Raw genomic sequence first — 14,436 nt, forward strand, 5'->3', positions numbered from 1 at the left:
ATTACAACTAGTCAAGGACAAACTCACAGAAACCCAAGGTTCAGATTTCCCATGACCACAGTTGGATCTTGCAACAAAGAGAACCTTGGTTACTTTTCACCAAAAGTAGGTTAAGCAAGAAGGGAGCAATGAGATTCAGCCGGTGATTCTGACCCCAGGCTGACATCACTGCTCAGGCAAGACAACCCAGAATTACTTCTGTACCAGCATCTCCACAATCTGCTCCTCTCTGTGAACACTAGGTCTCAGCCACTGTACAGCAAGCTCCTGTAAAGGTCTGAGGACATCCCTTGGCCCAGTTGCAACCTATGACTATAGGGTTAGGAGGATTCCTTCATGGAATGGTCTCAAGGTCTTCAACATAGTCTTCATCAAGGCTATCTGGTGGAACCCCAGGAAGCTCTCGTGGAACCTGGACCTGAACAGCCATTCTTAGGATAACCTCTGGCTTCTCAGCCATCATCTCACTTGGTGGTGACCTTATTTGATCACTCTGGGCTTCTCTGTTTCTGTGTGTCTTTGGTACTGTTTCTTTGTGTCTTTGGTACTGTTCAGTCTCCATTCTTGAACTTTGGAGAAACAGAACTCAGACTCTAGCACATGTGCCACATTGGAGGGCAGGGGCCACAGGGATGGGGGCCAGCTCATAATGAGACTCAAACCCCACGACCAACTCTGGGCCATAATCCTTCTTTAGAAGTCATCTCCTGCCTTTACCAACTGCCTCAGGGATGAAGACGTATTTACCTACATACCTATTTGTTTATACCCATACAGATCTGTAACTTAATTCTCTGTTATCAGTTAAACACTTAAGGAAACAATTTCTAATTGCTGCTTAGTAGGTAAACCTGTCCGTATGGACTCTGTCAGTTCCTCAGGCTTTTACGGAGTCTGGCTACCTACCTAATGCAAAGACATAGTTAAGGAAAACACTGAATGCCCTGGAGTCAATGAAGATTCTAAAAGAGCAACATTAAGTATTTCAAAATATGCATTAATGCTTCAAAATATGAGATACAATGATAAAAGTATTAATACTAGGTAAGAAGTGTTTTTTCTTTCTAGTCTCATTTCTCGTATGTGTGGTTTGCTAAGAAGTTACACTCAACCCTGTAAAGAAAAAAGTATGGCAGAATCTGATGGAAATCCAACTATACACTGATACAGCAAAAGGTCCTTAAATGAAAAAATTAAGTTGTTAATTATCATCTTAAGTATCTTAGAGTCATTTTTTTGTAATAAAATTTTACAAAGCATAGTTTTTGTACATAGCTAAATCTTAACATTTTCAGCCCAATAATTTCTCAGCAAGCAAGACACTAAAAGTCATTTATCTAATCCTCTTTCTCTTAACACATCTAGCAAATGCTCCTGCATCTAACATTAAGCATGCATCTCTCATAAAGAAAAAGTGAAACTGCACCAGATTGTGCAACAGAGTTCCAATGACTCTACTTTTAGTATCGTTGCTACTGGGAGCAGCAAACACAAGGCATTTTGCATAAGAAGAAACTGATGAGCCCAGAAAGCAGGGCACCTCCTCAGCGGCCCACAGCATGTTGGCATCATCACCGGGGAGTCTCTATGTTCGCTTACGGGCCGGCATGAAGCAGTCAATCTGGCAAAGGGGCTGAAAGAGTACTTCAGTACACCCCCAACACTGCTCCCGATCTCGCTCCAAAATTAAGCAGCAAAGTAGAAGTGCCTTCTTCCTTAATCTTCTCCCAAACCTTTCACTATCCTGCTTTGCAAGGAGGCACAAGACAGAACACAAACAGAACACAAACAGAACTACACAAACAGAACCGGTTCAGGGATGGAGGGGTTACCTCATTTTGGTGGTGCCCCGCTGCGTTGAAGGGCGGGGCAGCATGTTCCAACCAAATCGGGGCGCCCCCGTGGACGATCTGCTCTCGCAGCCACACGAGGCTGATGAATGCGCACAGCGTGCATGTCACCACAAAACAACCCTGCAAACAATCCGCCAATAAATTGTCCCTATTAAAAAAAAATTATATAGAATTACTCCAAAGAATGCTTAAAATTAAGAAACCAAAGGTAACAACATTTCATCTTAAACTAAAATGTCAGAAAGAAGAGCCAGAAAACGAGTCATAATTTTCTGGGTGAAAATCAGTTTCTCTGAGATAGGGGAAATTCTATCTATCTTATAAGCTGGCCAAATATATTTATTTATATATTGTATTATATGTATTTGTATTTTAATAAGTGAAGAATAACATCAGAACTACATGAAATTAGCTACCCAGCCATTCTTTGAACATGGCTTAGAAACAGGCAGGCAAAGGCAAAACCCAAAAGCAACCAAACACTGACCAAGGCCAAGTATGTATGTAATTTATGAAAGGGGAATGACTGTCCAACCCACCCTAAGAATTTCCTTATCCTTATTTTACACACAAGTTTAATAAACTTGGTTAGCTGATACCCACACAAATAATCAGCAAATCAGAAAAGAAGAACCTCCAGAAAGGTCTAATGACAATGTAAAGCAAGCAAGCTGAGAGATACTCAGGATGCAATGTGCAAGACAAAGAAGTCTGTAATATACTTTAGGTATCACTTGGAAAGCAGATTAAATTTTTATGCTAACTGCAAATATATCCTAAGTATGTTATTAGCTCCTCAACAAATTCAGATAGACAAATTATGTTACAATACTTGTAGTATTCGAACACCAAAGACCTCATGTTCTTTTCCTCTCAAGGAGGAAGGAAGGGGCTTGTCATTCTCTAGTCTATGTCTGATTTCAGAATAATTCAAGGATAACTCAATCTTAGTGGCCTTCAGAAAATCCTTTATCGTACCAGAAGGACTTCTTCCACCACGGAAAATCTGAGAGGGGTCCATCTGAAAGACCTCAGCCTACTGGTTCCAAACTTAATGCATTAATGTGGCCCACAGATATGACCCGAAATGTATCCTAATCAAAAGAGGAATCTAACCATTCCCATGCTAAGAAACCCTCCAGATTATTAAAACTTTGTTAACCTCAGACTAAATACCCACTACTTCTACTCCGTACTCATCATCAGCAATAACAATTGTTTGATGACGATTTTAAACAGTGACAAGCCCTTTGTCGAGTTCTTTTCCCTCACACCTAGACTCTGGACTGGTTCTGCGACTTGCCTGGACCAACGTGAGGCAGCCTGCGTTTAGAGACTAGAAGAGAGCTGGTGAACTTCAACTGTCACCCTTCTGGACTGCTGCCCTGCGCGCACACGTAGAGAAGCCCTGCTGGCTCTCCGAGAGACAAGAGAGAGAACCCAGGCGCACAGCTGGAGCCATCCCAGACCACCCAGCCACAGTGAAACACCTGAGTAACCGAGGAAAGCCCAACAGATGAACTCGTCGGCTGAGCCCGGCCCAAACGGCTCACCCCTGAATTATGAGCCAATAAAATTACTGCTGTCTTAAGCCAGTAAGCTTTGGGGACAGTATGCTCTGAAGCAAAATTAATTGATATGTTGTGCCTTGAGATGATCTAAAGAACTGAGCTACAGGATATGTAAGCAGCTACTATAATATTAAGAAAATTTAAAGTAAAATTTCATAAATAAAATTAATACTACAGAGAAAATGAAACACTGCTCATTAAAAAAAGTAGTTAAACTACTTAGGTTTTTTTGGGGGGGGACAACTTAGGTCTTTAAACTACTTTTAAAGTACTTTTTTTTTTTTTTTAAGATTTTATTTATTTTTTTGAGAGAGAGACAGTGAGAGAGAGCATGAGTGAGGAGAAGGTCAGAGAGAGAAGCAGACTCCCCGTGGAGCTGGGAGCCCGATGCGGGACTCGATCTCAGGACTCCGGGATCATGACCTGAGCTGAAGGCAGTCGTCCAACCAACTGAGCCACCCAGGCGTCCCTTAAAGTACTTTTAAAGAAGTTTTTTAAACGACTTTAGTTTTCAGGAAAACTGGCTCAAGTCTTCAAATTGTAAAATGCAGCATGGGACTACAAAACCAAACCACGTTTATAATTTCTTTTGACTATCCCCAGCCCTGCCTCTGGTGTTCCTCTTGTGCCGACTAGCAGTCTCCTGAAGGCAGTTCTGGTGGCCCACTAACCAATCAGGTTAGAAACAGAGGGGAGCCTGCCAACGTAAGACAAGCAACAGCTCTGAGCTTTAATGAAAATTCTGCTATACATTAACCTAATACTCAAAATTTATATATAGTCTTTATGTATATATGTGAATTTAATCTTTAAACAGCCCACTCAAAGCCCTGAGGCATGATCTTCCTCACTTTACAGAGGAGGAAACGGGTTCAGAAAGGGCCAATGATTTGCCCAAAGTCACCAAATAACCTGCAGACACAGAAACCATGTTCAAATGCTAGGGTTCCTTCTGTTACAACCAACTCCCTCATTCTATCGCCTAAGTGATCACATCTGCCCAACAACCAGAGGGTAACAGCTGCACCGACAAGTGGTAAAGAGAGGAGGGAAGCAGGATACTACACCTGTTTGTCTCACATTTCACTGACGTGCCTTCCATAAGCACCTGTTTTTCATATTTAGGCTTTGGTAAATGTTAACATAGCCAATTAAAACAGAAATCATTAGAAAAATAATGCATTTCTGCTTCATTAAGCTGCAAAGATCAGAACTCAAGTCTCCTTTTCTAAACAACTGAGATACTGACTGGCCGCTACCATACACACTCGTGAACTACCGTGGTTTAGAAAATTTTGGCCTGAACTAAACGGAACAAGAACACCCTATGTGAAATGGTTCTTTTTTTTTTTTTTTTTAAAGATTTTATTTATTTATTTGAGAGACACACAGTGAGAGAGAGCATGAGCAAGGAGAAGGTTAGAGGGAGAAGCAGACTCCCCATGGAGCTGGGAGCCCGATGCGGGACTCAATCCCAGGACTCCAGGATCATGACCTGAGCTGAAAGCAGTCGTCCAACCAACTGAGCCACCCAGGCGCCCCTGAAATGGTTCTTTTATTAGCTTACACATGTTAAAATAAAACATCCACCATTCTTAGCAGTCACCTTTGCTTTTATCGGACTTCTCTCACTACTTCCAATACGCATCTCTGTGATGTTCCAGCCAGAGGTGAACAATGTCATATACCAAAGACATAATGAACGGCAGCTGAGCCATTCAAGACAAACTTCTTACACTGCTATACTGAGACCATGTTCTGGATGGCTGAGATAAAAACCTGATGTCCGGAAATGGGAATGCCATCCGATTTGTTTCCGCTGGGTCACTTCACAAAAGGCCTGTATTTTTACACAAAGGGTTATCTTCTTACACTAGCTCCAAACTTTCAAATGTGTTAAATTACTGCTTCTCTTTTTTGTCACGGCCACAGCTAAGAGCACCCTCTTTCAAGGCCCCTGTCTACTCTAAACATTACTTTATCAAAGAAAACAAAAAATAATTCTAACGTAAATAAGTTCAAGGTGAAAACTTTTTATCTATTATTCCCCACGCTCCTAAAGACAGACAGAAATGAAATACCTGACCTGTTCCAAAAATGTATCACCAGCAAGCAGAAAAACCAAGTCACAGACACATCTAATATTTCTAAATATTTAGAAACATGATTAAAAATAATGGTGCAGATGCAAGAGACTTAAAAGAACTCCTCCTTATTTCCTTTTCTATCAGAAATATAGTATGCCCTCCTGCTCTCTTCTTTTGCCTTGTGGCTTATTTTAATGGTAACATACTCTGAATACTTCTGTTCCATGGGATGGTTTTGTATTGTTCTCTGTCTTTACTGACACAGCAATCAGAAACCTAAGGTCAGCTGGGTAAAAAAGATTTAGCAAATACAGGTGCAACCATTGGCAGGCTTAATATTTAATGATCTTGATACAGTTAATCATTTACGGCATTTCTAATTCTGACATCAGTAATAAAAACACATCTTTCCCAAGAAAACAGTTAACAATGCTTAATGGCAAATTATGATACAGTAAAATAATGACAGTGAACAAGTTTTTAGTCCATATTCTAATAATCACAAGAAACATTTAAAAACTAAATTTGAATTCAAATGACTATGCTGTTAAAAAAAATACATGTTTAAATGAACTCTCGGCACATGAACATGATAGCACGTATCTCACACTGCATGGCTGCCTGTTTAACAGATCGTCCCACAGTACAAAACGGTCTTTGCTCTCTGCTTAGCGGGGAGCCTGCTTCCTCCCCTCTCTCTGCCTGTTTCTGTGCCTGCTTGTAATCTCTGTCACATAAATAAATAAAATCTTTAAAAAAAAAACAAAACAGGTATGTTTTAGAACAAACACGTACATATGTCAGCTACTCCTACTGTAGCTATAACTGTCAGAGTAAGAAACATAAATTACTCTTTGTCCTTGAAACAAAAGGACTTTTAAATTATAACAAATAAAAGCGTACAGGAAAACCCAGCACTAGCTCTTCTGTGCAGCTTTCCAGCTTCACAAGTACTCACGTGGACAGCATGTCCAGTGGCAGTGTCAGTAGTGAGCTCACGGAGCCAGTAAACAAGCACTTGTAGATACGGCCTGCAAAGAAGGGCAAGACGGCATTCGGTTACAACATACAGCATGAACTGAGACAGGTACTCAGCTAAACAGGTGAAGTGTAAGCCCCTAGAAATAGTCTTCGCAAGGCTGTCCTAAAATACTACATTGAAAGAAAACCCTGGGGCACCTGGCTGGCTCAGGGGGTTAAGCCTCTGCCTTTGCCTCAGGTCATGGTCTCAGGGTCCTGGGATAGAGCCCCGCATCCGGCTCTCTGCTCAGCAGGGAGCCTGCTTCCTCCTTTCTCTCTGCCTGCCTCTCTGACTATTTGTGATCTCTATCAAATAAAATCTTAAAAAAAAGAAAAAAGTAAAGATCTCTAAATTACAATATGGAGAATTTTTTTTAACCAAGAACTCTAAAATTCATGGAGTCTGCTCATGAAAATAAGGGGTTTCAGTTCTGGGATTACAAAATTTGAAATTAAGAGGACCTTTCAGAAGAATAATGGTCCAATAACATGAATGGCAAACTAACAACCAATTTTTTAAAAACACAGATTCAAGTGTCCTCAAAAAAAGATTCTTAAATTTGGCCATGAAGGGGAAAAAAGATAAAGCATGGGTGAATGCACAGCCTCATCCTTAGTCAGAAAGGCAAGAACACAAATAGGGCCCAAGAGGAAAAAGCTGATTTTCTTTCTAACCAAAACTTGTATATTAGTTTAAGCATCCCCTATAGCCTAGTATCAGAAATTTTTAGTGACTTCAATGGCTGTTTTCAAAAAGTCAACTCAAAATGAAACTTCTGTAATAGAAAGTACATATGTTTATAAAATAGTCAAGGCAAGTATACCTGTAACAAAGTAAAACTAACAACAAACCAAATGTCTGTAAATCAGAAAATGGATTCAGAAATTACAGACCTCCTTCCTACAGAGTGCTGTGCATCCATTAAAAATATAAGGTAACTCAGGGGCGCCTGGGTGGCTCAGTGGGTTAAGCCGCAGCCTTCGGCTCAGGTCATGGTCCCAGGGTCCTGGGATCGAGCCCCACATCGGGCTCTCTGCTGAGCAGGGAGCCTGCTTCCCCCTCTCTCTCTGCCTCTCTGCCTACGTGTGATCTCTGTCTGTTAAATAAATTTAAAAAAATTAAAAAATATATATATAAGGTAACTAAAAAAAAAAAATAGTACAGTAGCTCAACACGTTCTCATACAGAAGATACCAGGGTACACTGCTAACTTTAAAAATCTACAAACTACATATTTTGTGATAGAACGTAAATTTTAATTACAAGTCTGTGTATAAGCGCATGTAAACAAGTCAGAACAGAGAGCCAGCTTGTTAACTGCATTACTTACATCCTCTGAGTCTCTACTTAACTTTTTTTTTTTTTTAAGATTTCATTTATTTATTTGACAGAGAGAGATCTCAAGTAGGCAGAGAGGCAGGCAGAGAGAGAGAGGAGGAAGCAGGCTCCCCGCTGAGCAGAGAGCCCAATGCGGGACTCGATCCCAGGACCCTGAGATCATGACCCGAGCCGAAGGCAGCGGCTTAACCCACTGAGCCACCCAGGCGCCCCTCTACTTAACTTTTGATTATTTGCTGTGACTTTGGAGAGGTGTTAGTCTTCCATCTGACAGTGAATGCTCTATATATTTCGAAGTACTCTGATGCATAAAAGTTCTTTAGTTTTACTTTCTTATGACTATGCCCTTTACTAATATGAAATACAATGCTCTGCTCCATTTAAAGTTTTTCATCTTGTATACATCTGGCTGATGATCACTGTTCCTGTGTTCTGTCAGCATTTGCTAACATCTCTCTAGTATTAACCTGGGCTGCTCTGTACTTATTTCTCATAGTAAACCACGTTCCTCTGTACACAACTGTGTAAACTCTTATGATCACAGAACTTGAGTCTTACCCTTTCCTCTCTTACATCCCTTCCTCTACCCTCCAACCCTGTCTTTCCTGTCTTTTGATGGACTTTCCAAATATTTACTGTTTCATACTCTGACTTCTCAAGACAAAAACTCATAATCCCATTTCTATTCTTCCGGCACTTAGCTTTAAGTTTTGTTACTTTTTATTAAGGTAAAATTTATATGAATCTTAAGTGTATGTCTGGTTGAATTTTTGTATGTGAACATATCCAGGACACTGCCACCTAGATCAAGATATTCAGCATTTCTAGTTTCCTGGAAGGCTCCTCAACCCTCTTCTTAGTCAGTGTCTCTAGCAAAAAGGTAACTGCCATTCAATCTCTATCACCACAGATCAATTTGGCCTACTTCAAAATTTCATATAAATGCAATCATACACAATCTATACTCTTCTGTGCCCGTTCCTTTCTCTCAGAGTAAAACTCATCCACGTTATTCCATGTCCCGATAATGAGCTCTTTTCTCACTAAGTACTACTCCGCTATACCGAAAAACCATGATGCACCCGCTCTCCTATTGCTGATAGGTATTCGGTTGATTCCAGTCTTTAACTACTAGTAGCAAAGCCGCTGCAGTCATCCTTAAACATCTTCTAGTGGACACAATGCTCTGGTTTCCATCAGCTATATTCCTAGAAACGGAACTGCTGAATCATAAGGTGTTTATATTTACCACTGGTAGATACTGCCAGTTTTCCGAAGGAGTTATACCATATATACTCCCACCATCAATATAAGCGTGCTCCAAATGCTCCACATCCTAAGAAACATTTGGTATTGTCTTGTTTTTTCATTTTAGTCATTCTGCTGAGTATGTAGCAGTACCTTCTTGTGCATTTCCCTCATGACTAATGAGGCTGAGCAGCTTTTTGTGTTACTGGCTATTTAGATCTTTCCAGAAACACCTATTCAAAACTTTTGTCTTTTTATTTGGGTTGTTTACTTTTTCCTTACTAATTTTTGGGAGTTTCCTACATAGTCTAGATACAAGTCCTTCGTTTGGTGTGTGTATTGCAAATATCTTCTCTCACTCAGGGGGGCTTGCCTTTCTCTCTTAAAGGTACCAAAGCATGAATAAAAGTTCTTAATTTTAATTAATAAATCCAATTTATTCAGCATTTTCTTTTATGGTTATATATATATACACATACAAGTATATATACATATATATATATATATTTTTTTAATTTTATTTATTTTGCACGCCTAGGTGCCTCAGTAGGTTAAGCATCTGCCTTTGGCTCAGGTCATGATTGCAGGGTGCTGGGATCAAGGCCCATATCAGGCTCCCTGCTCAGTGGGAAGCCTGCTTCTCCGTCTCCTTCCTGCTCGTACTCTCTCTCACTACCTTTGTTTCACTCAAGTAAATAAAAATCTAAAAAAAAAAAAAAAAAAAGATTTTATTTATTTATTCAGAGAAAGAGCATGTGCATGAATAAGGGAAAAGGGCAGAAAGAAAGGGAGAGAAAGCATTTCAAGCAAATAGGGTGTGCTGAGCTGGAGCCTGATGCAGGGATCAATACCACAACCCTAAGATCATGACCTGAGCCAAAAATCAAGAAACAGACGCTTAACTGACTGAGCCATCCAGGTACAACCATATTTTTAGAAATCTTTTGATTTTAACATTTACATTGAGGGGGTGCCTGGGTGGCTTGGTCCGTGAAGCTTCTGCCTTCAGCTCAGGTCATGATCCCAGGGTCCTGGAATCGAGCCCCACATAGGGCTCCCTGCTCAATGGGGTGCCTGCTTCTCCCTCTCCTCCTCCACCTGCTTGTGTTCCCTCTCTCGCTGGGTCTCTGTCAAATAAATAAGTAAAATCCTAAAAAAAACTTTTTTAAATATTTTATTTATTTGACACAAACAGAGATCACAAGTAGGCAGAGTGGCAGGCAGAGAGAGAGGAGGAAGCAGGCTCCCCGCTGAGCAGAGACAGTCCTGATCCCAGGACTCCGGGATCACGACCTGAACTGAAGACCGAGGCTTTAACCCACTGAGCCACCCAGGTGCCCCAAAATCCTAAAAATTTCTATATAAAAAAATAAAAGAGTTTTAATTCTTTAAAAAAAAAGATCATATTCAGACTTACGATCCATCTCAAATTAATTTTTGTGTCAGGTGTGAGATAATGACATGATTTGTTTTCCTTCGTATGGCCATCCACCCAGCTGACACTACACCATTTACTGAAAAAATCGTCCTTCCTCCACTGAACAGCAGTGGCACCTTTGTTATGACTCAGGTGATGATGCAGATGTGGGTCTAGTTCTGGACTCTAGTTGATTACCCCATAATTTTTAATGCAGAGTCACACGGTGTTTTCCTATCTCTGTCTAGAGCATCTACAGTCTACTCACAAATAAGATAAGCAACTTGAAAAGCTCTCATTTCTACCCTCTCCTCAGTTCTCCCAACTTGAGTTCCAGGCTACTACCTAAAAATTACCAGTCACTGTAGATTAAAACAACTACTAGTTAGCTGGGGGAAGCACCTGTCTCTCTTTCTTTGCAGTTCATGCCTTTCTCTCTGATTCGTCACTTATTTTGGGAAAATATATTCTCAGTTTCTTTTTCATAAATGGTTTGAGGTGGCAAACTTTTCATGCCCTTGAATCTACTGGCATGTCTTTATTTTGTCCCTCCATCTGAGGATAATTTATGGGTAGATTTCAGATTCAGAAACATCAAAGTCTAAAGTTTTTGCTGTCCTCTAGCATTCAGAGCTGCTGATTTTAAGTTTGACACCAATGTGATTTTTACTTTGTAGGATAATGTGCAAGTAGAACATCTACCATTTTATTCAGTCCTGGAAAATGTTAGAATTTGTCTAGGTTTGTGAGGCGCCGTCCTTCATCATGGTGAGCTCTCTCTCTTTCGATCAAAAAGATGCCTGTCACTTCCTCATGTCCATGATCCTTCACCTTGTGAAACTACTTCCTCGACAGGTGCTGAAACAACTGGATCCAGACTTTACCTCCCGGTTTTTTCCTCCTCACACTTGCAACTTCTGTTCTCTGAGTTATATCCAAGAGAACCCCTTGCTCAATCTCCTAGTTTACCTCTTCACTTTTCAACAATACCTATTCTGCTATTCAACATATCCCCAAAGATTTGCATCTTCATAAATGATCAATTTTATTTATTTTATTTTAAAGGGACTCAAGGATATTAATTATACTTATTTAAAATCTCACTTGCATTTAACTCCAAAGAATCATAGCTACATACTCTGGCACCATTTACTACCTACCCTTTTGCATGTCTCTAAAAACAAAAACCCAAAAGGGATCAACTAAGAGCTAGTATAACAACCTCCCAGAAAATTTCCTGTATCTTGAAAGATAAGCCTCCCAATTATTCAGAACTATTACAGATACAGGAGTTGTCTTTTAAAAGGAAAGAAAAAAAATCTCAAAAATAATCCAACTTCTGCCATCCTTGAAAGTTCTAATACACTTCAAAGAATAAAAATCAAGATCCTTCTAATTATAATTTGGTTTTGCTTTTTCAATTCTTTCATGAACTTTCATTATTAGCCTCTGTATGCTGTTTTTCATTCCCATTTCATTCAAGAAAATGATCTGTTAAAAATAGTTCTTAATTTAGGTGGACAATGTTTTCTAAGTGAGGCTTTCCTAATACATGAAATGGTAGCATCAAATAAATATCAAACAAAAATATGATGCAATATTATAAAATCAAATATTTATACAACTTTTTAAGTTGTGTAAATCCAATCACAGAGAAATGAATACTCACATGCTGTAAGAGGAACAACTCCCAACCATGCAAAGGCCACAAGTGTATAATGAAACCAATATCGTATTGCAGTGCCAATACTTGTAACGAGTCCAGCAAATATGTCTTGGATTGGAAGCCGTGAAGGCATATCTGGAGAATAAACTGGAAGAGAAAAAAAAAAAAAAAGTACATATAATTTGAATTGACATATACATATAATACATAACATAATATAAATACATATAAAACATAATACATATAGTTGACATATTGAATCATAAACATTCAGTAATAGTTTAATTCATAAATATAAAAATAGGCATGTATAGCTTGCTTAACTCTCAATCTTTCTATTTCACTTGAATATCTTTTCCTATTAAAAAAGTGAATCAGGGGGGCACCTGGGTGGCTCAGTGGGTTGGGCCGCTGCCTTCGGCTCAGGTCATGATCTCATGTCAGGGGATAGAGTCCCGCATCGGGCTCTCTGCTCAGCAGGGAGCCTGCTTCCTCCTCTCTCTCTCTCTGCCTGCCTTTCTGCCTACTTGTGATCTCTCTCTGTCAAATAAATAAATAAAATCTTTAAAAAAAAAAAAAGTGAATCAGGGGCGCCTGGGTGGTTCAGTGGGTTAAGCTGCTGCCTTCGGCTCAGGTCATGATCTCAGGGTCCTGGGATCGAGTCCCACATCGGGTTCTCTGCTCGGCGGGGAGCCTGCTTCCTCCTCTCTCTCTCTGCTTGCCTCTCTGCCTACTTGTGATCTCTCTCTGTCAAATAAATAAATAAATAAAAATCTTTTAAAAAAAATAAAAATAAAAAAATAAAAAAGTGAATCAGGGTGCTGGGTGGCTCAGTGGGTTAAAGCCTCTGCCTTCGGCTCAGGTTAAGATCTCAGGATCCTGGGATCAGGCCCCACATCAGGGGCCTGCTCAGTAGGGAGCCTGCTTCCCCCCATCTCTCTGCCTGCCTCTCTGCTTACTTGTGATCGATCTCTCTCTCTCTCTCTCTCTGTCAAATAAATAAATAAATAAATCTTTTAAATATTTAAAGAAAAAAGTGAATCAAATACTTAAACAATGCCACATTTACCCAAAAGTCATCTGGAAGCAAATCACATGTGAAATGTAGAAACCAACAAAAAAGGTCTCTGTGCAGGAAAAAAGGTTCAAGGACAGTTCATAACCTTCAGTCATCGGCATGAACTTCATGCAAAGCTAACTTAAACATATTTTAGCATTTAAACAATGCAATTATCTGGCTTCCCAAATTATAAAGTATCAGATTAAAGCCAACAGGAGCAAAAAGTAAAGCTGCTGACATGTTACCAAGAAAGAACCCTCCTTAGTAAAGACCATAGTAAGATATCACCGTATACCTGTCAAATGGCTAGTATCAAAAAGTTAATAGGGGTGCTTGGGGTTAATAGGGCTCAGGGGTTAAGCATCTGCTTTTGGCTCAGGTCATGATCCCAGGGTCCTGGGTTCTAGCCCCCCATCAGACTCCCTGCTCAGTGGGAAGCCTGCTTCTCCCTCTCCTATTACCCCTGCCTGTGTTCCCTCTCTTGCTGTGTCTCTCTCTGCCAAATAAACAAAATCTTTTAATTAAAAAAAAAAAAAAGAAAGAAATAGTAAGTGTTGGCAAGGAGGTATAGAAAAAGGAACCTTGCACATTGTTAGGTGTGAGAATGTAAAGACGTGCAGCCCCTGTGGAAAGGAGTATGGAGGTTCCTCAAAAAGTTAAAAATACATAGTATCATACAATCCAGTAATTCCACTTCTGGGTATTTACCCAAGGAAAACAAAAACACTAACTCGAAAAGGTATATGCACTATGTTTATTGCAGCATTACTTACAACAGCCGAGGTATGGAAGCAATCCAAGCATCCACTGATAAATGAATAAAGAAAGAATAGTGTGTGTATATACACAATGGAATATTGCTCAGCCATGAAAAATATTAAGACCCCTGCCACTTGTGACAACATGGATGGACCTAGCTGGTTCTGTGCTAAGGAAATTAAGTCAGTAAGTGAAAGACAAAGAACATATGATTTTACTTACATATGAAATCTAAGAAACAAAAGAGATGAACAAACAGAAAAGCAGTAACAGACATACAAATACAGAAAACAAACTGGCAGATGCAAAAGGGAAAGGGGGAGTGGGCAAAATGGGTACAAGGGAATAAGTCACAGGGATGAAAGGTAGAGCAGAGGGAATATATACAAACACTGTATGGTGAAAAATGGGAGCCA

At 39.8% G+C, this 14,436-nt stretch overlaps 1 protein-coding gene across 1 annotated transcript in view; it reads right to left on the minus strand.

Annotated features, from left to right (window-relative positions):
- Positions 1 to 14,436, minus strand: part of MARCHF6 (membrane associated ring-CH-type finger 6) — an 81,453-nt gene that overhangs the window by 39,338 nt on the left and 27,679 nt on the right. The window contains exons 4-6 of the mRNA XM_044233838.1: positions 12,205 to 12,348; positions 6,470 to 6,542; positions 1,833 to 2,001 (exon numbers count right to left, since the gene is read on the minus strand). Coding sequence (XP_044089773.1) covers positions 1,833 to 2,001; positions 6,470 to 6,542; positions 12,205 to 12,348 — 386 coding nt within the window. The remainder of the gene's footprint in view (positions 1 to 1,832; positions 2,002 to 6,469; positions 6,543 to 12,204; positions 12,349 to 14,436) is intronic.

The sequence above is a fragment of the Neovison vison genome, chromosome 1 (assembly GCF_020171115.1).
Source record: "Neovison vison isolate M4711 chromosome 1, ASM_NN_V1, whole genome shotgun sequence".
Classification (NCBI taxonomy): domain Eukaryota; kingdom Metazoa; phylum Chordata; class Mammalia; order Carnivora; family Mustelidae; genus Neogale; species Neogale vison.